General features: G+C 39.7%; 1 protein-coding gene across 1 annotated transcript in view; it reads right to left on the minus strand.

The window, feature by feature from the left end:
• The window catches only part of PTPN3 (protein tyrosine phosphatase non-receptor type 3), an 89,490-nt gene that overhangs the window by 30,481 nt on the left and 32,575 nt on the right, over positions 1-26,434 (minus strand). The window contains exons 10-17 of the mRNA XM_054164260.1: positions 24,085-24,148; positions 22,037-22,209; positions 18,041-18,175; positions 15,252-15,428; positions 8,331-8,354; positions 5,033-5,231; positions 3,997-4,074; positions 2,984-3,040 (exon numbers count right to left, since the gene is read on the minus strand). Of these exons, the coding sequence (XP_054020235.1) occupies positions 2,984-3,040; positions 3,997-4,074; positions 5,033-5,231; positions 8,331-8,354; positions 15,252-15,428; positions 18,041-18,175; positions 22,037-22,209; positions 24,085-24,148 (907 nt within the window). The remainder of the gene's footprint in view (positions 1-2,983; positions 3,041-3,996; positions 4,075-5,032; positions 5,232-8,330; positions 8,355-15,251; positions 15,429-18,040; positions 18,176-22,036; positions 22,210-24,084; positions 24,149-26,434) is intronic.

The raw sequence follows: 26,434 nt of genomic DNA on the forward strand, positions 1-26,434 counted from the left end.
TAATTATACCTGATCCTGATTACACCTTGCCTGGCTTCCAAAGTAAGTTTATCAATGGTGTACTACATTACCATGCAGAAGACTGGAAGAGATGGACAGGAGAAGTGAGAATGAAAAAAATTCAACAAGAAAGTAAATTAATAATAAAAAAATAAAAACAGAGGCAAGGATAATAAAGGGGAAAAAAACTGGGAGCCACTTGTGTCAGAGAATAAAGGGAAGAAAATTCAAGACATGTATGAGTGCTACAAAAATGAAAGATGTATGCAAAAGGACAAAAATGCCAAGCAGAACAGCTGCTTGAAAACTTTTTTAAAAGGAGCACCTTCCCCCAACTTTTTTCCTAAGAAATAAGGAAAGAAAATAACAAAGGATAAGGGAGACTGACAATGGATAGTCAAGGATAAGGACTGGGAACAGCCATGATTTTTTTTCAACACTGACTTAACTAGGAGTTCACAGCATCCTGAATACTCCCTTGCCGTATTTTTGTACAATTTCCAAAGGCAAGATTGAAGAATGCAACTATGAATGACTGATTGATTGATTCAATTGCTTGAGATACTCTGAAATATAATTATTTGAAAAGGTAAGTGATACAGAACCACATCAGGTCAGTTTAGGAGAGTTAAGACACAAGAACAAGGAGGAAATGGTTTCTGATCTCCTATATTTGTCTAGAATTTAGATTTCTTGGCTGGTTGCTGCCTATTATTCTGTATCACAGAAGGAGAGTAATATCTTTGCTCAAAGAAACTTCATTAATCATGTGACATGTTCATGCCTCAGCTCTGTTACTTCAATCATCTGACAACATAAAATGCATCTTGAAGGAGATTGATTTCCTTCCATGTAAGCATAATTTGCAGATTTTTCAGCTACTGAGTTTTACCACACAATTAATTATGTCAAAGGCTTCCTATCCTATTGACAGTCCCAACGTTTCATCTTCTGCTTATCTCCTTGTTACCGCTCCAAGAAGCGTGCATACTGTTTTCCAGTGAGAAGGTCTCTATTAAATAAAACCATCATGACTTCTTCTGCACCACAGGACATTAAATAATTAACTTTTGTAGGAATGGGGGAAAAAAAGAGTGACCTACAAACCTGAGAACTGATCTTAGCAAAAATAGTACAAAACACCAAGGGCAATTCACAGGGTTGCGAGTGAATCTGGAACAGGTTAAAATAGCAGCAAATGCAATGAAGGAAAGGCATCATTGAGCTAAAATAATGGAAAAATGCACTCCATGGATTGCTTAAATTGAACTTCCAAACATCAGCTACACTTCATTAAACAATCAAGAATAGGCAAAACTGAGTTTAAGGGAAACAATATAATCACTGTTAATAAGCCATACTAAAAAATTAACCACTTTTTTTCCCTTTTGCTGTAACATGATGCAATTTCTATAATACTGCTGTTGAGTATGTCACTGATTTATTCCCTCACCCCTGATAACTTGTTTGTTTGGAGGCTTAGCAGGCTAGAAAGATAACTGGTGACTTGCACCAGTGTCTACACCACTAACTGGAAACGTGCAATGTGTAAAGTAGAAGTCCCATCCTTTCCAATCAAAGAAAAGAAAAAACAACCCCAAACAGAGCAGCAGATTCCAAAATCAATCTGAATCTGCCAGAAGAAATCACTGCCTCTGGAGAAGCACCTTTCATTCTCTGATTGCAGAATGAGCCTCTTTTCCCTACATTAACTTTGATATCTCATATCATTCGTAAGAAGTTTGCTTGGTTGACCATGAAATACTGTAAAGACTCTGATTTTCACTTTGTGGATTTAAGTTACAATGATCGTTTCCTGCTACCTATTTATTCAAATAATTTTTGCAGTTCATATAGGAGTGCTAAACACTGCACATAGGCCAAGCCACAAATCATAAATGTGACAAAAACCCAACTCCTCAAACAATCTCTCTTGTCCTGTGACTGCTTAAGTTTCAAAAGTCTACAGGATGTAAAGTACCTGAGATTTTTAGGATTAAGTCACCAATATTTGCTGTCAAATTTTCACTGAAATTATTTTATGAGAGTTGGGAAATATTTTGGGGGAAGGTGAGTTAAAAAAAGTGAGGTATTATAACAGAAATTCTCACATATTTATGTATTAATCACTTAGAAGGTTATCAAGATGTTATATTATTATGTCACAATTCAGTAAGAGAATTCAGCAGCTGTGCTCATTTTGATGGATGTTCCACACAGTATACAAACATTTCCAGAAGCAAAAATCCACGGCAAAATAAGAACAGAGGAAACATTCTGTGCACCCTTTCCCCTGTCAAGTATTCTCCCATCCTATAAAATATTTTTAACCCTAAGGATTTCCTCAGCCTGTTGTGGTTTGCCTGGTCAGTAACTGTCAGCAGGTTTTTCTCCCAAGTATTTGTCCTCTCATGACCACCCACAAAATTATTTCAACTACAGCATCCTTTGTCAAAGACTTTTACAGGTCTACCATCTTATGCATGAAGAACTACTGCACTAAATACAAAGAACCTGATTTCACTAACCAAACTTGTAGCCTGTAGTTGTTCTACTGGAATTCTCTGCTAATCTTTACAGATCCATACTACACCTCCTTTGGGGTTTTTTTGTAGGCTTCAGGACCTAGACTACTCCTTTAATGTTCACTAGCTTCAGTCATTGCTCTTACCCCTTATCAAATAATTTCCAGTTCAAATGCACTTTTTGAGGTAACAGGTGAAACAAACTGATATCTTTCTATTGATATCTTTCTACTGATATCTTTCTACTGATATCTTTCTACTGATATCTTACTTGCCTAATACTCCCAGATTTTTTAATCTGTGGTTTAAGAGACTGCTGGTCAAATTAATTCCTAAAGAGAACAGCTCAGCTACTATCTAATACTGGTTATGGGTGTCTAATTTCTGCATGTACACTACCTCTGAGTGGTGGAGGGAGTAGGAAAGGAAGAAATTAAAAGTTTTAAGAATTTACTTACAGGTGATCCGGGAGTTATTCTTGATACCACTAATGGCATTTTTTGATCTACACCACCCTAGAGGAATGTCAAGTAAAAACCACAAATATACCATTAAGTATAAACACAATTTAAAACAAGTAATCAGTTATTTGTGTTTGTATATAAACTTTATGCTCTGTCATTATAGGCAGAGCTGTTAAGAGTGAATTTTCATTAGTAAATGTCAGGGGAAGGGTGTGGTGTCTTTAACAATTTCCAGTAAATGAGATCAAGTGTCTTTGCTTGGCTATGTTATTTTAGTAGGAGGCAATAACCAGATCAAACGCAGCACTTATTCTAACCCAACCCTTCCAACTCGCCTAATTCAACACTTGAACTTGCAAGGTGGACAGTATTCTTACATGTTGTGATGAACCTGCAAGAGATCAGGTAGGAGCAAAGCCTCAGACTCCCTTATTATTTTGATATGTCCTTCTGTCAATGCCCCACGAATAAATGCCCAAGCCGAAAGGATCAAACCCCACCTCAATTTTGTAATTGTTGCTGCTTTATTTTATCTGATTAAATGGAATTTCAGTGAGGGAACACAAAAAAATTTCCAATAGTCTACTATCAACAGTAATTCCCCTTTTTCTTCATAAATTAACTTCTGTGTTTACAATATGATTTCTTAACTCATATATTCAATTGGATAGCTCAAACTTGTTTTATAATAGAGGTCTAATTTTTGAAGAGTTGATGCCTTTAATGAGAATTCCAAGTTTTTATTTAAGCAGACAAACAGGCAGTCTGCTTTGGGAACATGCCATGCCCATAGTATATGCAACTAAATAGCACAGAACTAGTAGAGACTTATTTCTGTAATTGTTGCTTTAGCATTTAAGGATTAGGCTGCCACTTGTAAAAGTTCTTGATGCATAAGAAATTCCTGTAGAGCATACTGCTTTCTCCAAAGCAGTATATTAAATATGAAAAACAATCATAGAGTCTCTATAAAGCATTTTTAAAAAATCACTATAAGATTGTTTTACCTTTAGATTAAATCCAAACTTCCCATCTTCATCTGGTATGATATGTACTAAAAGCAAATCTCCCTCAATTAGGTCATTCTGGAATAGGCAGAGAAAAAACAAACAACGACAACAAAAAGACCAAGCAAAATCCTTTCTAGTTTTTTCAAGGAAATAGTAGCAAATTAGAAAACAGTGCACCCAAACATAAATAGGCTGAACAAGAATATGTAAATCCACATTTAAAATGAGAATGAGTTAACATTACAGAATACATTAGATTATAAAAACAGCAACATGTGTAACAGTAAATACATTGTCTGTTTGTTCAGTCCTAAGGCTCTAACTCTGCTCTCATCTTCCCCAGTTGATGGCTCCTATTAAAATTTTCAATGTGTAGTCTTTAATAAAGGAAAACGTTAGGTTCAACACATTTGAATCAATCCTACTTTAAAGATTATGATTCTTCTTGCCCCATTTTTGTCCTCTAATGGGTGCATTAGTATCTTCTACAAGAGATATACAAAGACAGAAGGATTAAATGTTGGCAGCAGCTACTGGACAGGCAGGCTAGGAAGCTGTTCAGCACCCCTCCAGTAAAGGCTGGAAGGGGAGGAATGATCGGCAACTGTAACACTAGCAGGGAGCAGCTACTCTATAGGCAGTGCAGAATTTAAAGGATGCTGTTCAGCCACTCTGAAGAGGTGCCTGGGATAAAGCAGAGTTGTGCATGCTATCAAGACACAGAGCAGCTTAAGTTATTTAATCTTTCTCCTTGGAGGAAACAGGATTGAATCACTTAAGGATTCCCATTCCACTAGGAACTTGCCCTGCAGATGCTTCTTGAAGCCCAGACACCATGGAAATCATTACAGTTGGCAGGTTTGCCTATCACTGTGTACACAACCTTGGAGAAATTTAAGTAGCAAGACAAGATTTGGTCTTATTACTGCATAAAACATGCTCATGTAATCACAATTTTTGTGCCTTCTTAATCTCTACTTCAAAGTTACTTTTGGTATTAGTTTTGACTTGATGAACATGCAATTGAACATACCTTATCACAGTAGTATTGACTGGAATCTTCTGTTGAGCTACTTTTTGTAACGTTGTCATATGTTTCTAAGAACTGCTTATCCACTCCTTCCAATGGGGTAGAGCCAGAGTTGTTACTGACTCCATTGGGAGATGGAGCCAAGGCTTTCGGTGAGACAGGGGTCAGAGAGCTCTGTGCTGGACTGTTTCCCAATACAATCCTTCATTGGAAATGGATAAATAAACATTAAGATGTATAGTTTTCCAGATTTTCATATTAAATAGTAAAACTTGTTAAATAGTAAAATAGTAAGACATATTAAATAGTAAAACATGTTAAATCGTAAAACATGCCCTGTTAAAAGAGCAAGCAAACTTTGTACTTGGATTTGACTTTGAGTTCTTGAGGTACTGGGTAACATGATCTAAAACTATCACTTGATCAGTGGACATCCAGAAGAATGACAAAACAAGACTACAGTAGCGAAAAAAAAGGCAAGATATTTCCATGTTAGCAGTGAAAGGCAGTGTTGAGGTAGTACAGGAAATCACAGCAACATCAGAGCTGAACCCCAGGGGAAAGGCACTTCAGTTACCAATCCCACCCATTAAAACTTTGCTGATTCCACAGTCACTCTTACAAGGATTTTTTTTTTTCACTCCTCCCACTCAATCTCAATCTTGCGCCTCTGGGATCACAAAAGCCATAGTAAATTGCCAGAGAAATAGGAAAGTAAGTGACAAAGGTTTATTTAGAGTTAATATACTCTTTCACTGATGTAGTTTTAACCCTGTAGAAGCACTCAGAACTGAAGTGCAAACCTGGCCTAGCAATTCAAGAACCCTAAACTTCAAGGACAACAAAAGTTAGCAATTAATAATTGTCTGAGGTGCCTGGTGGTGCTCCAAGACCTTTAGCCACATGCTCTTTTATAAAAAGGATGAAATGCAGGCCTCTAATACAACTAAAATCATTCTTTAACTGGGTAAAACTCAGAGCAACCACACAAACTAACTGCTCTGTCTTTATAAAAACAACATCATAATTTGCAAAATACCTGTGTCCAAGAGAAAACTCAGAGTTTCCTGTTACTAACAGCACTGCGAATGGCAAAAACTGAGTCTTAGCCACTTCAACTACCCCAATGCAGAGAGACCTTTCACTTACATGATAGAACATCATGGTCAGTGACAGTGCATTTTGCAAAACCAGTCTGCACTGCTATTGAAAGCCCAGCACTGCAATGAAGCATATTTGATTCTTGGAAGTACACAGGCTATTGTTCCTTATTACAGTTTATCTATACAAGCAACATGAAATCCTCACAGGACTGAAGTAGCAGAAGCACGTGCAAGTAAACCCTGGCGTTCATATTTGTAAATTCAACATGAATTGCTGTTCTGATACCAGTTAAACTACATATGTGAGTTTTTTTAAACCGTCAGAACCATTTCCAGCAGCCACTGCTAGCTGTGAAGCAGCAGCAATATTACACTATAGAGGAACACAGTGTAGTTAGGCTCGAGGTGAGGAGAAAGTTCTTCACAGAAAGAGTAATTTGACATTGGAATCATAGAATCATAGAATCAATAAGGATAAGAAAGACCTCAAAGATCATCAAGTCCAACCTGTCACCCAACACCTCATGACTACTAAACCATGGCACCAAGTGCCACATCCAATCCCTTTTTAAACACCTCCAGGGACGACAACACCACCACCTCCCTGGGCAGCCCATTCCAATGGCTAACAACTCTCTCTGTGAAGAATGTGCTGCCCAGGGAGGTGGTGGAGTTTCTGCCCCTGAAGGTGCTCAAAAAAAGGATTGGATGTGGCATTTGAAGCCATGGTTTAGTTGTCAGGAGGTGTTAGGTATTAGGTAACAGGTTGGACTTGATGATCTCTGAGGTCTTTTCCAACTTGGTTGATTCTATGATTCTTTGAACATAGCTTAGACTTTTAACATACAGGACATGTATGTCCTGCAGCAAAATTTAATATTCAAAATGCTCATTTCTTGGCTTATGGAAATCTGAAAGGTGGTTGTGGCCAGGAAGGGGTTGGTCTCTTCTCCCAGGCAATCAGCACCAGAACAAGAGGACACAGTCTCAAGCTGTTCCAGGGGAGGTTTAGACTTGAGGTGAGAAGAAAGTTCTTCACGGAGAGAGTCATTTGTCATTGGAATGTGCTGCCCAGGGAGGTGGTGGAGTCACCGTCCCTGGAGGTGTTCAAGAGGGGACTGGATGTAGCACTTGGTGCCATGGTCTAGTCATGAGGTCTGTGGAGACAGGTTGGACTTGATGATCCTCGAGGTCTCTTCCAACCTTAGTTATACTGTGATACTGTGATACTGTAATGGCACTTAAAGGAATTACACTTTCTAAAGGAATTACACTTCCACAATTGTGGTTTTATCTACTAGCTTCCAGGACTTTTCATGAATCCAGTAAGGTCAGTGTACAAAAGGAGGAACACTGCATATCTAAATGCATCCTAATAAGTTTTTTATGAGCATAGTAATTGTAAAACCCCAAAACATAAAAATTGAGATTAGAGACCATAACAATTTTTTGGTGTAGAAAAAAAATAATTAAAAAACCCAGCAACACCAATAAAATATGGCAAATTATTTCAGTTAATGCTTTCTGGCACTATACAAGGAGTTACGAGATAAAATTACCAATGGATTTTCACATCATTAAACTTTTACAACCAACTTTTTTGTTAATATTGATGAGGAGTGTGGTAGACATAGGACTTCACACATCTTGATCCAAACAATGTTTTTTCACCGACCTTTACAATCTTTTAAATCTTTTAATCTTTACCCTTTATTTGCTTACACATTTATAGAATAGAATAGAATAGAATAGAGTAGAATAGAATTAAGCAGGTTGAGATCATCAAGTCCAACCTATCATCCAACACCATCTAATCAACTAAACCATGGCACCAAGCACCTCATCCAGTCACCACTGATGGTGACTCCACCACCTCCCTGGGCAGCCCATTCCATTTCTATGAAGAAATTCTTCCTAACATCTAGCCTAAACTTCCCCTGGCGCAGCTTGAGACTGTGCCCTCTTGTTCTGGTGCTGGTTGCCTGGGAGAAGAGAACAGCCCCCACCTGGCTACAGCCTCCCTTCAGGTAGTTGTAGACAGCAATAAGGTCTCCCCTTAGCCTCCTCTTCTGCAGGCTCAGCAACCCCAGCTCCTTCAGCCTCTCCTCACAGGGCTGTGCTCCAAAGCCCTCCCCAGCTTTGTTGCCCTTCTCTTGACAACTAGAGATTCTATAGTAGAAAGTTTAAAGAAAACTCACTTTGGTGATTCCTGTTCAGATGACCTGTTAAAAAAACAAACACAAAAACTAATAAGGAAAGAACATAAGTTAAATCTTCAGGAAATCAAAAACTACACTCCAGTAAACGAAGAAACAAAAAGCCTCCATAAAAGCCAAAAGGTATGCTCACAGTAAATTAAAGAATACTTAATCCTACATTGAAAGTCTGAATTGGACAGGTGTGGAGTTTATGAAACACTCAACAAAAACCCCAGGGCAGCTGTAAGAATTTTACACAAAGTAAAACTGAAGCAATTACACAGATGATGCCAATCTAGCATAGAGAAGAAATCACAGTTTGCAGTACATAGCATTTCCCAAAGCATCCAGTTAACTTCATCAGAAATCATCTGAAACAGTGAGGTAGCTGATATTACATCAATTAAAACAATATCTGAGATACATTTGGAAGTAAAAGTTACAAAAGAGCTGCTTGCAAAGCAAAGTAACTTTCAGGCAAATGGAATAGCTTTACAATTTAATTAAGTAGTGACCAAAAAACCTGGAGTGATCTAAATCCATGCTGGAAAAGCACAAGCATGAAGTAGTTTGGTTTGAATGGAGGGTTGCTGAATTGTCAGGTAGGAAGCAATTCACAGTATGCAGTTAAATTATCAATTATTGTTCTCTAAAACATCAGTACTTAGAATTATGTACCATGCTTTATCAATATTACAATAAAAGTAGCAGCAGTATCAGTCTAAGTTTCCTTACATGTATTCTACAATATGAACAAATTCTTTCTTGAGAGGCAGAGATGGTGAAGCTTCATGCAGTCATGCCCATCTTCTGAATCCTCTGTCATCCATCCCATCTCCCACAAACACCTCTGGTTCTCTTTGTTTCCAGTCTCTGTCATATTTTTACCCCTGGAGTGCCAGCAGTGCACTAGATCCTTTGGGCATGTCCACACACTTGCTGCCTTACCAGCCCACATGTAAATGGAACGGACAAACATTGAACTCATACTGTAACTGCTTAGTAAGAGCAGAATGTTGATTTAGGGATGTTTGGGGTGTTTGTCTGTTTGTTTGGTTGTTTTTTTTTCTGCCAGTAACTGCCAGTAACTGACCAGTGTCACTAATCTTGCAGAAAACTTTGTATCTTTGAAAATTTGACTCCTACATTAGATTTGACTGCAATTGTCCAAGTGTTTTCTAGTGGGAACAGAGGCAATTGGGTAGTGCAATGACATAAGCCTTATTTCCTTAGGAAGTCATGCTAAAAATAAAGAAATGGAGGGGGGGTGGTGGTGGTGGTTGTGGTTGGGTTTTTTTGTTTTGTTTTGCTTTGTAGTTGTGTTTTTTTTTTTAGCTAATTGATTTCCTCCTGTGATCAAAACAATGAATCTGTAAATCTTTCCTATGTTTTGCCACAGTCGAGTTACAATTCTACTGCCACATTCTGTGTAGAATTCAAGTTTTGCTAAAAGTTAACCCTTTCAAAAGCCTTCACCAAAAGTGTACATACGTAGAGTTGTGATGCAAATCAATGAAAGGTCTCTATTTTACTGTGTTATTTTACTGTGTTATCTCTCCTCTTTCTTTGCAATAGAGTAAGGTAGTTTGAGAGAGAGAGAGAAAACCAGCTTGGACTTCCATTCTTATACTGTGTATAAACACACAGCAAATTCTTCATTATCCCAGCAATACATTTGGAGACTTAGATGAGGGACATGAATTCCCACTAATATTTGCTGAAGGTTTATCTGTTGAATTATTGCACTTTAAATGGAACATATCAGCTCTGAAAGTTCATGTACCATTCTGTAAGCTTTTAAAGTGAAAAAAAGGTAATCAAAATGTTGATCCAGGTGACAAAACACAAAGCTTAAAAGAATTCATTAGGGACAATGCAAGCCGTGTCTTTCTGAAGCCCGTAGTAGCTCAGCATGCTAGAGATGCAGGACTTTGCACTGCTACTCACTGAAACAGTATTTCTAGCATCAATGTGATAAAGTACCTTGCACATGAATAACTAGATGACCTTCTCTAGCTACACAGTATTTCACATTTTACTACCCTATCTTCCTCATTTCAGAACATATGACAAGTACCCTATTTTAAGTCAGTAAAAGACAACACTCACCAGAGCAGCCATTCAACTTTTTCATCAAGAAGAAGAGCCATTCTTTGCAGGGAGATTAAACTTTCCATTAGAGCAGCTAACAAGCAAATACTTTCAAAGTGCAGGTATTTCCTTTTCCTTACTACACAATATATGGAAAATCTTCAATCTTCTGCTCACTATGGGATTGCTCTATTCATGGCTATCTTTACAAAAAATCCGCTTTGCCCTAGAAAGACTAACTCTACTCTCCTGTAAGGAGAAGAGAAAGGAAAGGCCTTAAGGAAAGAACCCTCCTTCACATTTTCATGTGCCCTACCAGGAGATTCTGCTATTTTGAGAGCTGAGGATGATGAACTACAGCAGAATAAAACCCCAAGAGAAAAGGGACAACCGAAACAATAGCACCGTAGCAAAATTCCCCCTTCACAAACAACTGAAGGAAACATCTGTAGGTTTTGCCCTTGTGCTGCTCTTCAAGTTCTTAAAGCTTCTTTTATTGTAACACCTGCAGGGCTGGGAAAACTGACTGTGCCAGCACTTCCATTATCACCTCTTTTCTGAGAGCCATTAAAAATTGGGATTCGTAAGCCAAAATAAGTGAAAGACATTTGCAGCGAGACTTTTTTTGCTGCATTTTAAAGAACATTATACAGAACATACACAGAATATTTTGCATTTCTATGAACAGAAGGCCATGTGGATTCTTTGTGCTGCCTGTTTAAGAGTACTATTAAAGAAAAACTTGAGGATGTCACAGTGATTTTCGATAAATTCCAAACACTCGTGTTTGCAAGCGGCTGCTGCCATCACCTGTATAAGGATACTTTCAGTTACTCTACATTGCCTTTACAGGCCACGTTCCAGTTTACTGAATGCAGCAGGTTTGGTAAGAACAAGGAACTGCTCATGTCTGTGTATGATTTAAAACTCAGAATTAATAACATTTAATTTTTTTAATTAATTGCAACTTTTTACCAAGAAAGGAGTTACTAGGACTTGGCTGAACACAGCTGAAGGGTACTTTCATCAACGGTTACACTTTCAAAACGCTGTTCACAAAAGGAATTATATTTGAGTTAAAATAGTGACGTGTTCCCACAGTACATTCACCAAAGCTCACTATGTAGGTGCAGCTCATTGTCTGTCAAAATGGAAAGCTGAAAGAATTGAACAAATGCAACATACGTTCAGGAAATCTATTTTCAGCGCAATACCTTCACCAGATGATGCATCACACTTAAACCAGGAGAGTATGTGAACTTCCAGAAATTCATAGCACAGTGCAAGTGAATTTCCTTTTTCTATACTAGTTCATCATTTCATTTCCTTCCCCTCCAACACTGGGACTGTACATATTATTCCATATCACCAGCAAGAATACAAGTTTAAAAAAGTTTATAGCTCTGCAAGCCTCTAAGACAAAAAAGGCTGTGCAGGAATATGTTGCATTTGCACTTGAGAGAAAGGAAAGGACCATACAGAGAAAATCTCCTTGAGTACTACTTGGCTACATGTCTTTGTTTTAATGGCAAATCTTGGGCCTTGGTATTTTAAACTGACCTTGGTATTTTGTAAGTTTAAATGTTGTTTTTTTTTACAGAAACATTTGAAACTACAGGTTTTTCAATTTGCAACAAATAATTGAATATAAAGATACAAGCAGACTAGTTGTTTGTTTCGTGACTTATTTACCTGAAGATAGAGGATAAGCTCTTTTCTTGTTGGTCCTTTCCTGTTTTCGTAACAGTTCATCACTGAACAGTGTGGCCAGCAGCAGCAGGGAGGTCATTCTGCCCCTGTACTCAGCACTGGTTAGGCCACACCTTGAGTCCTGTGTCCAGTTCTGGGCCCCTCAGTTTAAGGACATTGAGACACTTGAAGGTGTCACGAGAAGGGCAACGCGGCTGGGGAGAGGCCTTGAGCACAAGCCCTATGAGGAGAGGCTGAGGGAGCTGGGGTTGCTTAGCCTGGAGAAGAGGAGGCTCAGAGGAGACCTTCTTGCTGTCTACAGCTACCTGAAGGGAGGTTGTAACCAGGTGGGGGCTGGTCTCTTCTCCCAGGCAACCAGCACCAGAACAAGAGGACACAGTCTCAAGCTGCACCTTGGGAAGTTTAGGCTGGAGGTTAGGAAGAAATTCTACACAGAGAGAGTGATTGCCCATTGGAATGGGCTGCCCATGGAGGTGGTGGAGTCACCATCACTGGAGGTGTTTAGGAGGAGACTTGATAGGGTGCTTGGTTGCATGGTTTAGTTGATTAGGTGGTGTTGGATGACAGGTTGGACGTGATGATCTCAAAGGTCTCTTCCAACCTGGTCTATTCTATTCTATTCTATTCTACACATTAACTCCTGGGTGTGATCAAAAGAACTTGTGCTGGGGACGGACAGTGCAGTTCTGCAGTCCTTCAAGACAAAACCTAACAACTGCAACTAAAAATCAGCATCTTACATCTGCTTGCCAGTAGCTTTCTAAAAATATTTCAGATTGTTTTCATAGCAAAGCTGTTAATTAGTTATAATCAGCATTAACTAATACCTTCTTGGATTGTCTTAGACAGCAGGCTAGGCAGTAAAAAAAAGAGCCCTCTGAAGAAAATGTGTAGATAGTGTATATTAACAATGTATATGACAAGTGACTCTTGGCTTTCCTCCAATGAAAAAGAAATGCTGGAATTGCAAATCTATGTTTTTTCCCACCCAAAATGTTTCAATTATGTCAATTTAATTCTAGTAAAGATCAGCATGGCAAAAATGGGCAAGTTGGCTCTAAAAGACTTATTAATACACTGTAAGGTGTTTTATGGTTAACATCTAGCTATTCCTGAAGCGTGGCAGAAGACTAGGACAAGGTCCTATATTTTACACCAAGGATACACAAGTTAACTTTTTTATTATAAAAAAGCTTTAACTGAGAGGGTAAACTTCCCTCTTTCAATGGAGCCTTCAGGGAAAGAAAGATTTTGCTACACATGGAATGTGGACTAACATAAACTGATGAAAACTTCAGTGTAGAGAAAAGAAACCAATCAATTTTATGTGTATGGTTACTGCATATTTTACCTCAATTGTTAAAAATGAGAGTATTAATGACCATTTTGCTTGTTGAAAGTCTAACAGTCAAGAAAGGATTATTCACTCTGCACATTACAGGATCACAGGATGTCAGGGGTTGGAAGGGACCCAAAGAGATCATCGAGTCCAACCCCCCTGCCAGAGCAGGACCATACAATCTAGCTCAAGTCACACAGGAATGCATCCAGATGGGCCTTGAAAGTCCCCAGAGAAGGAGAGTCCACAACCCCTCTAAGGAGCCTGTTCCAGTGGTATGTGACCCTTACAGTAAAGAAGTTCCCCCTTGTGTTGAGGTGGAACCTCCTGTAGATTCTCTAAAACACACAGTTATCTGCTTAATATCAAATATTATAAACACACCCAAGAATGCATTGGAGATAACACATATAGAAAATTTGATTTATGTGAGGCAGCAACAGCAATTTCCACGGTGAGTAATATTATTTAGATACTGCATGGTCATTCAGTGCTTAGAGAAACCAATGTGTGTGCTACTTTCCAATTTAGAACATCTTTTTTTTTACTGTCTGGGAAACAACATAAAAGCAGACTTTACCACTGCATTCTCAGTAAGCATAGGATAGATGAAACAGGAAGTAAAGGGGTGGGGGGGAAACTATAGGGGAAAAAAAATATAAGAAAAAACCCAACAACATGCTAACTGGGAGGACACAATCCACAAGTCATGGAACACAGCCTGGCAACTTAGTCTGCTGTCTACAGCTTCTATGCTCATCATCTCCTTTCATGGACTGCCTCTCATTATTTTTACTCTTCTAGAAAATACTTCTACAAGTCCGTATTCTGCAAATGTTAAAACACAGGAAAGGCATGGCTTCCTGTGGATGACTATTCACAACATCAAGAGGTATCACTTTTATATATTATCATAGCTATTACTAACATCACTAGTTGAATACAGGTTGAATACAGAATTAACCAGCTTGGAAAAGACCTTTGAGATCATCAAGTCCAACCTATCACCCAACACCATCTAATCAACTAAACCATGGCACCAAGTGCCTCATCCAGTCTCATTTTTAAACTCTTCCAGTGATGGTGACTCCACCACCTCCCTGGGCAGCACATTCCAAAGGCAAATTACTCTTTCTGCGAAGGATTTCTTCCTAACAGCCAGCCTAAACCTCCCCTGGTGCAGCTTGAGACTGTGTCCTCTTGTTCAGGTGCTGATTGCCTGGGAGAAGAGATCAACCCCCACCTGGCTACAACCTCCCTTCAGGTAGTTGTCAACAGCAATAAGGTCTGCCCTGAGCCTCCTCTTCCCCAGGCTAAGCAACCCCAGCTCCCTCAGCTGCTCCTTACAGGGCTTGTGCTCCAAAGCCCTCCCCAGCTTTGTTGCCCTTCTCTTGACACCTTCCAGCAACTCAACATCTTTCCTAAACTGAGAGGCCCAGAACTAGAAACAGTACTCAAGGTGTGGCCTAACCAGTTCTGAGTACAGGGGCAGAATGACTTCCCTGCTCCTGCTGGCCACACTATTCCTGATCCAGGCCAGGATGCCATTGGCCTTCTTGGCCACTTGGGCACACTGCTGGCTCATGTTAAGCCTACTATCAACCAGTACTCTTGGGTCCTTTTCTCCCTGGCCATTCTCCAGCCACTCTGACCCCAGCCTGTAGCACTGCATGCCCTTGGACTCTGCCCATCTGTCCAGCCTGTCAAAGTCCCCTTGTTTATCCTTCAAAAAAAAAACCAAAAATCAAAATGAGAAATAAGTGTTTTGCAGAAGTTCTTACCTCCTACGTGGACTACGGCTCTGAGAGAACTCTGAATCACTGTCCTTTGATGTTGGAGAGCCTTTATATGTATAAAACACATCCTCTGTTCCAGTAATGTAGCTGATCTCATTTGTAAGGTTATCTACAGACGAGTGTCGTGGTTTGCAGATTTCATGACGTAGTCTAGGACTCCGCCTTAACAGTAAGGAACACAAGTTGGAAAATCAGAAAGTGAAAATTCTGCCCTAATGCACTCTGTAACCCAAAATCTTCATGACATGCCTTACAGGTCTCATTTTAAATAGTATTTTTTTAAACATTTTGTATTGTGTAGTAGAAAATCAGATCCTGCTAAGTTCAGTACACTGAACTGACGCCCAGGGAGGTGGTAGAAGCCTCATCCCTGGAGGTTTTTAAGGCCAGGCTGGATGTGGCTGTGAGCAACCTGCTGTAGTGTGAGGTGTCCCTGCCCATGCTGGGGGGGGGGGGGGGTGGAACTACATGATCCTTGAGGTCCCTTCCAACCCTAACAGTTCTATGATTCTATGATTTATTTCCCCCCTCCAATGCTAACTGTATTGTTAAAGTTCTAATCATAGCATAATTGGAAGGGACCTATGGAGGTCATCTAGTTCACCATCCTGCTCAAAGCAGGGGCGACTCAAAATCAGAACAGGCTGTTAAGACTTTTCTTCAGTCAGTTCTCAAAAAAATTGAAGGATGGAGATCATGCAGCTTCTCTAAGCAACTACTGCTCAAATATCCTTGCAGTGAAGCAGGTTTTTCATTATGGCCAGGAAGAGCCTCTCATTTCAACATATACTTCCTGCCTGATCCTCCCACCATGCAACACTGAAGAACTTTGCCTCATTCTCTAGCTAACCTCCTCCTAACTACTGACAGGCTATTGTTAGGCATCTGGGAAACCCTTGATCCTCCAAGCTTAACAAGTGTAGTTGTCTCAGCCTCTCCTGGTAGGTTAAGTGTTCCAGCCTCCTGACTACCCTGCCAGCTGGTGGCCTTTGCTTAGCTTGCTGCAGTGTGCATGTTTCTTGTATTTGTGGGCACAGAAGTGGGTGCAGCATTCCAATGAATGTTGAGCAAAACAGGGATAATAATTTCCTTTGACCTACCATCTCTGCTTGTTAATATTGTCATGTTGCTACCATGGTACACCAGATAGCTCATGTACAACTTGCTGCTGCTGAAGATTACCAGGTCCTTTTCCAGGGAACTGCATCACAGACAATACTGCTGTACTAGATTCTTCCTTCCCAGGACTTTGCACTCCAATGAATTTCATACAGATCCTATTGGCCAACTTCTCCAGGCTATCAAAGTCCCTTTGGATACTAGCCTTCCTCTGAAGCTTATTGACTCATCCTCCCAGTTTGGTGTTGCCTGCAAATTTTATGAGCAAACACTCCATTGCCTTCTCCAGGCCATAAAAATGTTAAGCAGGACTATTATCAAGGCAGTTCTCTACAGTTCTGAACTTACTTGCCACGAGGTAGACTAACACAGAATCATTTTGATTGGAAAAGTCCTTTAAGACCACCAAGTCCAACCACCTAACTCTACCAAGTTTGGTGCTAAACTATGTAGCCTAGCACCACATCTAATGCCTCTTCTAAACACCTCCATTGATGGGGATTCAATCATCTCCCCGGGGAGTCTATTCCAGCATTTGATAACCCTTTCAGCAATTTCTTCTAATATCAAATCTAAACCTTTCCTGGTGCAACTTCAGGCCATTTCCTCTCATCCTATCAATTACCATGAGGGAGAAGAGATCAGTGCCCACCTTACTACAACCTCCTTTCATGTAATTCAAGAGAGCAATAAGGTCTCCCTTCAGTCTTTCCTCCAGACTAAAAAACTCCAGTTCCTTCAGCTGCTTCTCATAAGACATATACTCCAGACCCTTCACCAGCTTCACTGCCCTTCTCTTGACATTCAGCCTCAATGTCTTTCTTGTACTCTGTTCAGTTTTGAGGCCCTCTCTACTTGAGGTGTGGCTTTATCAGTGCTGAGTACAGGGGGACAATCGCTTTCCTGGTCCTTCTTGTCACATTATTCCTGGTACAGGTACCCCCATATCTTTCTCCACTGGTCAGGTCTGCAGCCATTCTTCCCCAAGCCTGTAGCATTGCATGGGTTTGTTATGACCCAAGTGCAGGACCTGGCATTTGGTCTTATTGAGTTACATACAACTAGCTTTGGTCCATCAATCCAGCCTGTCCAGGTCTCTGTAGAGTCTTCCGACCTTCGAGCAGATCCAGTCCCTCTCAACTTAGCATCATCTGCAAATGTATTCAGGGTGCACTCAATCCCCTTCTCCAGATCATTAATAAATATGTCAAAGAGAACTGGCCCCAGTTACTGGTGGGGAACACCACTTGTGACTGGCGACCAACTGGATTTAACTCCACTCACCAGCACTCTTTGGGCCCAGTGATTCAGATGTTTTTTTACCCAGTGAAGTATTTGCCTACCCAAGCCATATGCAGCCAGTAACTTACCTCTGAGTCCAGTCATCCAATCTTTATGCCTCTTTTCTTTTCTAACCATCTTGCTGTCCACCGCTCCAGAACATAATATCTTAACTCAGGTATAATATTTTGGCAGACAGTATCAAAAGCCTTGCTGAAGTTAACATGACACCTACTGTTCCGTCACCACATACAGTCTCAGAATAACGATGTTTAAATATATATGTACACACTACATAATTATTCTGCTAGACTACATACAATTGGAAAAGGTAGGAGGCTGGAAGTTATGGGAAAGACTGAAATTTCATTTACCAGTTAGGGGTAACAGGAGGTGATCGAGAAGGAAGGCTTTTGGTCTCCAGATGCTCGACAGATAACGATCGTCTCATAGATGGGTTCCATACCATTCCACCTATAACTTTTCTGCAGTACTGGCTGTTTAGAGATCTGAAAAGAAATTAAAAACCACAAAAAAGGTACATAAATTATTTTCCATAGAAAATGTCAGCAAAATAAAATGTGCTGATGAAAGTAAATTTTGTTGTTATGTGCTCATGCCTCTGCACTTATGCATTTGTGTTCTTACAGAGCAATTTGGTGTCGTAGAATCAGTAAGGTTGGAAGAGACCTCAAAGATCATCAAGCCCAACCTGTCACCCAACACCTCATGACTACTAAACCATGGCACCAAGTGCCACATCCAATCCCCTTTTTGAACACCTCCAGGGACGGTGACTCCACCACCTCCCTGGGCAGCACATTCCACTAGCTAACAACTCTCTCTGTGAAGAACTTTCTCCTCACCTCCAGCCTAATAAAAATGTGTAACTCCTGCAACAACGCTAATCACAAGTGTAATTTTGTTTTAAAAGATGTAGGGGAAAACAGGGAATTCCACATGTCCTATTTGCACTGAACCAAGTACCTGACAAAACACAACTGAAAAACAGGCAACAGAGTCTAGAGGTTCCATGTGAAAACTCATAAAGGGACAAAATTCACTAATGGCTTCACAGAGGACACAGATTACTCTAGCCATCTACCTGCTGCCTCAGCAAAAAAGGGCTCCACCAGGCCACTCTCTACTGCCATAAGAAACCCACATTTGAGTGAGATGCTACTTATAGGAATAAACCATTAGAGAAAGATCTAACATGGAAAGGAGATCTCCAAGTCTGGGCTGACTCTTTTGACAAGAACCTGACAAGATAAGAGTTGTATCAGAACCTCAGCTAGGAAGACAATAAAGCTCCCTTACTAGTGGAATTGCACAGCATGAAGAAAATTTTAAAGTAGATCAAAATTGAGATAAACTAACCTCCATGCATCTTTTCACCCAGCATTCCACAAGCCAAAGAGATAAGCTGCTCATCCTAGAAGTTCTCACAGAAAATCAGCAACTCCTGAGTAACAAAGAAACCACCTTCTCCCAGTTTAACTTAAGAGGGAAAACTTCATTTGAAGCATCAACATAACAAAATCAGTTACCCATGTGTGTCTTTAAGCTTAGCAAACACACAGTCCATGAACTCAAGAGTAGCTTTACCTGTATTATCCGTGGTTATTTTTTTTAAGTCTTCTGAATACCAATGACAAGGCAGCAGCTACCCTGGTTTTCTCCAAGAACAAAGTTCTTTCAAAAAAGCCTTACGTGGGTAAAGTGCAGAGGGAGTACAGAAAAAGTGGATGCATTCAGGAATTTCACATATTTTCCATTAATCAGCTTTCCCCTATTACAAGTGCCTGTTCATGCATTTTTCCTATGCAGGTGACTTCTGAGGTTAAAGTAGGACATATGGACATGACATGACAAGTCATGATGGAAGCCAGAGCCCTAACTCCAGAATCACTTTAACAAAATATTCTCTAGATGTTTCAGTTGAGGTGTGTAACATAAAACAATCTCCTGAACTCCAAGCACCTGTTCTAATGTCAAATATGAAGATATTTCTCAGCAAACACAGTGAGAGACAGTCAATGTCTTTTCCTCCCTTGCTCCTAGTTATGGCTGAGGTTATCCTTTGTGAAAAAACAGGTACATTTTTAGCTTTCAGCAAGGAACAAGAGTGCATCTAGGGATGCACATTCAGTCCAGAAATGTTTAATGAACTCTCAGTGCCAGAGATGTGATTCAGCCTGCCCTTAGAATAAGTCTTACAGCTGCTTTATACAACTCAGCAGTCTACTTTAAATGAAATGCCACTAGTACTTTAAGGTAAGAGAATCCAGAAGGGCACAGAGATGTGTAAAGTAAAAAAATTGTATTAAAGGTTTGCAAGAGTTCAAGTATTTGAACTGTTGCAACAAACACTGAGGTATCTGCCTCACATGAATATAAAAGAACATCACACAAGAAAGCCACAAATTCCAGATGAAAACTTGTGATAATTAAGGCAGTACAACCTGAATTTAACCCCCTTCCAAGCTGACAGAACTAGGATGAAAAGAATTACAGAAGATAAGTGAACCTGAAAACCTCCAGGGTTTTAAGTGTGTAGTTGGTGGAGTTTTTGCTTACATGTGCATGTTTGGGTTTGTGGGGGGTTTTTGTTTGTTTGTTTGGGGATTTTTTTTCACTTGTTTTATCCAATACAATATCTTTTCGCCTTTCATAAGGCAGAATGCAGAGCCATTCTTGAAAAGGAACATGGAAGTTTGTCATTGTCTCTTACAACATTCCACAATCACAAACCAGTGGGAAAGCAAAAATTTTCTATATATGACAAATACTTCAGAAGTGACTTAATCACCCCTTTTCTGAAATCTTTTGAGAAAATAATTGGCTAAATGACAGGGACCAACTTTATATAGACTCTCCTCCTGAATTGCTGTTGCTTCATACATAATTCAGCAGCTTGATAGTAAAGGTTACTGAATATTCCCCACAGCAAACTCCTGGCCAAGCTATCAACCCGTGGCTTGGACAGCAGCACTCTGTGCTGGGTTAGGAACTGGCTGGAGGGCTGAGCCCAGAGAGTGGTGGTGAATGGTGCCACATCCAGCTGGCGGCCAGTCACTAGTGGTGTCCCCCAGGGATCAGTGCTGGGCCCCATCCTGTTCAATATATGCATTGATGATCTGGATGAGGGGATTGAGTCAGTCATCAGCAAATTTGCAGATGACACCAAGTTGGGAGCAGGAGTTGATCTCTTAGAGGGTAGGAGAGCTCTGCAGAGGGACCTTCTCCAGGCTAAGCAACCCCAGTGCCCTCAGCCTCTCTTCATAAGGCTTGTGCTCCAAACACCTCCCCAGCTTTGTTTCCCTTCTCTGGACACGTTCCAGCAAGTCAACATCTTTCCTAAACTGAGGAGCCCAGAACTGGATGCAGTCCTCAAGGCGTGGCCTAGCCAGTGAGTACAGGGGCACAAGGACCTCCCTGCTCCTGCTGGCCATACTGTTCCTGATCCAGGCCAGGATGCCATTGGCCTTCTTGGCCACTTGGGCACACTGCTGGGTCCTGTTCAGCCCACTATCAACCAGTACCCACAGGTCCCTTTCTGTCTGGCTGCTCTCCAGCCACTCTGACCCCAGCCTGTAGCACTGCATGGGGTGTTGTGGCCAATGTGTAGAACCTGGCACTTAGATGTGTTAAATCTCATGCCCTTGGTCTCTGCCCATCTCTCCAGCCTGTCAAGGTCCCCCTGCAGAGCTCTCCTACCCTCTAACAGATCCACACCTGCCCCTAGCTTGGTGTCATCTGCAAACTTACTGATGATGGACTCAATGCCCTCATCCAGATCATCGATAAAGATATTAAAGAGCATGGGGCCCAGCAAATGGAACAAAGTTTTTCATCTCAGAGTCAGTAATAACCGGTTGGCATGACACAATCCAGCAATTCCTCTGAGATACTCAGAGTGTGTATATGACAAAAAGGAATAAATGGTTCAAAACAAAGCAGTTCTGCAAATTTTCATATTGGATCATTTATCTATGTGACATTTTTACTTTCTAGTGTTTTTACATGTCACACAAAGAACAAGCTGCAGCAACAAAATACTTACATTCAAATACATTTTTAGGACATTATAACACAAGTTCTATTGTACTGACACCACATCATAGAAACTGAAACCACAGTTCTAAAATGTGTCAAATTGTTCACATGGAGATTTGGAGATATCACAGAGTCATCAATAAGGTTGGAAAAGACCTCAAAGACAGGTCCAACCTGTCACCCAAGACCTCATGACTACTAAACTGATCTATGGCCAGAACAGAGCTCTGTCACTCCAGCTTGAGCTATCAATTGACACAAATCCTCTCACTCCCATTACAAATCAAAGAATGCTTTCACAGAATACTTACTTTGCTGGATTTCTAGAACTCAAGGCCCAATAATGTGACAATATCTTTTTGTCATGAGGTAGTGACTTCTTTGCCTGAAAAAATGTGTGATGCTCTACACAAGATTTCCACAGATTCTTGCATGCTCTGTAATTTAACATGTTGAAGGCAATAATATGCTCCCTGGATTCATTCTGTAACAGTAGGAAATATTTTAATATATACAAAAAGATCAAAGACAGTAAACATGCTCATAAAATAGCAACAAAATTACTTTGAGCTTAAAAAGGAAAAATGCATTTAGGAAAACAAAACAACAGAAAACGTCAGCATATAGTAGATTTTGAGCTGGAAATGGCCAAAATAGCCCTCTAGCTATAAGGCATTCTAAACTGTGAAATGGACCATTTAAGCAATCATCCTAATCTCTACAGTGTTAATGAAATATTTAAGTATAGCATAGAAAATATTTTGTATGTATGAGTACAATACTAAATAACTAAATAGTTTCAGGTTTCCAGTCAGACCTTGACAAAACTCTTTTAAACACTCCATTAAGGATGCAATGTAAAAAGGAAAAAAATCCTAATCAATCCTAATCCTAATTCAAATTCTTCACATAAGGCTTCAGTTCAGTAGTGTTCTTCCAAGAGCCCCAGTGTGCAAAAAAAAATATCTGCTTGATAGTCTTCTAGACAATACTGAAGATGTTAACAGTGATCCACCGCGGGAGAAAAAAAAATAGCTGAAATGGGACTCGAGAGAGTTGCTGCCACTGCTGTTCAAATTCAATCTGCTTTCTGAAGGCCACACACAAGGCCACAATGAGCAGGTCAAAAGGAAGAACAACACAAAGCTTATGTACCTTGGTGCAAACTTGGTGCCAGTGAAACACAGGTACAATACAATTGTGCCACCCTTGATTTTGCCCTCACCAACTGTAGTAATTGTTGAACCATTTCAGATACCAGACAGTTTTGCACAAGACATAGCTATGGCTAGTTAATACTGTTATTGATAGTTAATACAGTTACTGATGCAAAGAAAAACCCAATGAAAGCTTAATTGAACAGACTTTAAGAATGCTGCCATGCTCTCCAAAAGAGAAATTACATTTTTGACAGCATTCAAATCTTTATGAAATAAATACACATACTTCATATGGTCTGTAAGTCCAGAGATATTTAATTCTTCAATATTCCAAAAAACCCTCTGTAAGTGCACTCATTTACTATCTGCTGTTACTAATCACTCTCAGGAAGTTCTGTTCCTATGCTTATTCTCACAGACACATTTGGAAATTCCTGCCCACATTAAATATTTTCTTTGTGAAATCATATCTTGTTTTTTCTATTCATATTGTGGCAGCAAAATACTCTAATAAAGATATTTTCTTCCCCCCTCCATTAAACAGACTAATTAAACAACAGTTATGCAAAAAGCACACAGCATTACGAAGATGGCTGCTAGCAGCCGAAATACCTTATATCAGTTTTATCAATTATCTTTCCACATTTTGCCAGCTTACGAAATGTTTTATGTCATGCAGGAGCTGCATGGAACGTCACATTTCAGCTGCTGAATTTTGCTTTTCTCCAAGAACCTTCCTTTCTCCCAAAACTGTGAGGCCTATGAACAGAAGGGACCTCACAAAGTTCCCCTGGATGGGATAACCAGCTCTTTAGCAGATTCACTGCATTGAGAAACTTTACAGGGCAGGGAAAGCACCAAAGAAAAGAGCAGCAGATACTGGCAAGAACAGGAAAATACAGTAAGTTACGAGTGTATTTTCCAGATGTACTGAAGAAAGGATGATGATGTGTATGTTGCACATTCAAGGGAGAAGAAACAGTCCAATATACTGAATGTGGAAGGATTCCACGTTGGAAAGGAAACAAAAACCAGGAAACAATGAGGGTCATAGGACCAGAACAGTGAAAGCAAGTTAATGAAACAGATTGTCAAAGGCAGGTCAATACAACAGTGCCTTGTTAAGGCTTTGTCTTAACATTTAAAGCAAAAAAATAACCAGCACCACTTGATTAAAGCAAAATTAACGGACTACTTACATGTTTTTGCCGTTGTTGTATAAAAAACTTTTTCCTTTTAAAGGAAATTTTTAATATGTTCACCCTAAAGGAAAGAAACAGACCATAAAATACTAAGGAGTGCTTAGATACAACAATGAAAAATAATACTGTGTACAGCATACCAAGAAGATTATAGCTTTTCATTATTCTATTACTTATATGCAGCTACCTCCTGAGCTGTTGCAAAGAGATGCCAAGAAACCCAAAGGACAAAATTTCAGCTATGAATCAAGGCCTTTTTGAAATTGAGATTCTCCCTCATTTACTCTTTAAATAGCTCACATAGCAATTCTCTTCCACCAAATCTATTCCTACAGCAAAAACCTGATGACATCCTTTATTAAGCTGCACAAATGTTAGATGTGTCAAGTCTGTATAACTTAAGAAGCATATGACAACTGTGAATAAAGGAACAAAATTTCAGAGCCTAATGACATGACAGGGTTGGTCATAAAACATCTGAAATTCCCCAAAGCCACAGAACTGGTTTTGTGATGTGAAAAATATCATGTACTTGTATTAATAATTAACAATACAGTTAAAGATCATGACTGTAGAAGGCTGAAAACTGTAAGCATGAGTGTTAACATATTTCAGTTCAACTATTAACACTGCTACATAATTTATGTAGTAATTTTATACAGAACTGAACACCTCTTCTATATTTACACAGTATGAATAAAGATTTTTCTGAGGTAAGGATTACAACTGGAATTGGTGCTCAGAAGCATTTTTCATTTTAATTACATGCTTATCAGCTTTGGTAAATTAAGTAAACTTCTAGGTTCCCGTGCACCTTTCTACAGCAAAATAAGATTTGTCTAAAATATCTGAATTTTCTCTGGAATACCTGAAAACCTACACATTTTGGAAAAAGAAATCTGTGATCAGATGGAACCATAGAGATGCCTTGGGAAAGTTAGTTATGGTCTGATTAAATCATATCTGCCTAGAAAAAAAAAAGCTACCACAAAAGGGTTTTGGAAGGCTGCTGCTCAAAGTCTCAGAATTTTCTAGTCAACCAGTATTGTATCACAAAACCTTAGATCTCATCAGGTATGAACTATATTGAAGGTCATCTCAGTTCTTTACCACAGTTTTTGCATTGCTCTCAGCAAGGAGGACAGTGGCATATTATTCATTCCCCACTGTCAGTGAGAGAGATGCACTTCAGTTGTCAAGCAATGTCCCTCATGGATGCCAGTTATAAAGAACAAAGGTAATGGAAAGAACAATCCCTACACTTCCACTTTAGAGGTGGAAACCTGAACATGTGTCATTTCTCCATCAATTACAGAACCATGAGAAACAGAAATTTCATTAACACCATTTTTTTGGTGAACAGGTAAATTGTTGCACGTTACTAGAAAGTTGAAATCATATCGACCTCTCCTGTTAAGACAACCCTTGAAAACCTTGTGCCATTTGACCTGCTAGCTCAAATGGTAATGACCTGCATTGCTTATCTAAAAGTTCTGGAATCTGAACTTTCCAATAAGTCATATAAACTTTCAGTTATATTTATTGAGATGCAATTCATGTATATATCAATACTTTCTTAATCCCAGTGCTACTCCACCTGAACTAGTACAGCTCAAGTTCTGTGCTTCTGTTTCTTTGCCACCACATTTCTTGACATAGAATAAACTTCAACAAGTAAGCTTTTTCAGTCATTCTCAGCTTACACAGTTGTTGTCCTGACCTGTCCTTACCCTAACATAAAGAGCAGAAATGCAGGACATGGGAAACTGACTTTGCAGACTAAGCGATAAACCATCCACTCAAATATAAAAAGCTAGCCAATATCCCAAAATACCTAAATTCTTATCAATTCCTCTCCTCTCCCCAGTCCATTTTTTCAGAAACAGGATTCACTGCATCACCCAAGCTGCACCAGGGGAAGTTTAGGCTCAAGGTGAGGAGAAAGTTCTTCACAGAGAGAGTTGTTAGCTGTTGGAATGGGCTGCCCAGGGAGGTGGTGGAGTTACCATCCCTGGAGGTGTTCAAGAGGGGATTGGACATGGCACTTGGTGCCATGGTTTAGTAGTCATGAGGTGTTGGGTGACAGGTTGGACTTGATGATCTTTGAGGTCTCTCCCAACCTTATTGATTCTATAACTCTATGATAATCACTTGAAACCAAATAAGGGCTTTAAGTCTCTTTATTTTGCTTCTCCTCTAAGTACAGCATCCCTTGCAATTACATTCCTCCTTCCTCAGGTACAACTACATCTGTTTCATCCAGTGACAAAGAACACTTTCCAATCTGACATTTTTATTTAATAACTAGAAATCATTTGCAAAGTTATGCCTACAAGCTGAGTGAATA

This window comes from Dryobates pubescens, chromosome 9 (genome assembly GCF_014839835.1).
Source record: "Dryobates pubescens isolate bDryPub1 chromosome 9, bDryPub1.pri, whole genome shotgun sequence".
In the NCBI taxonomy this organism is placed as follows: Eukaryota; Metazoa; Chordata; class Aves; order Piciformes; family Picidae; genus Dryobates; species Dryobates pubescens.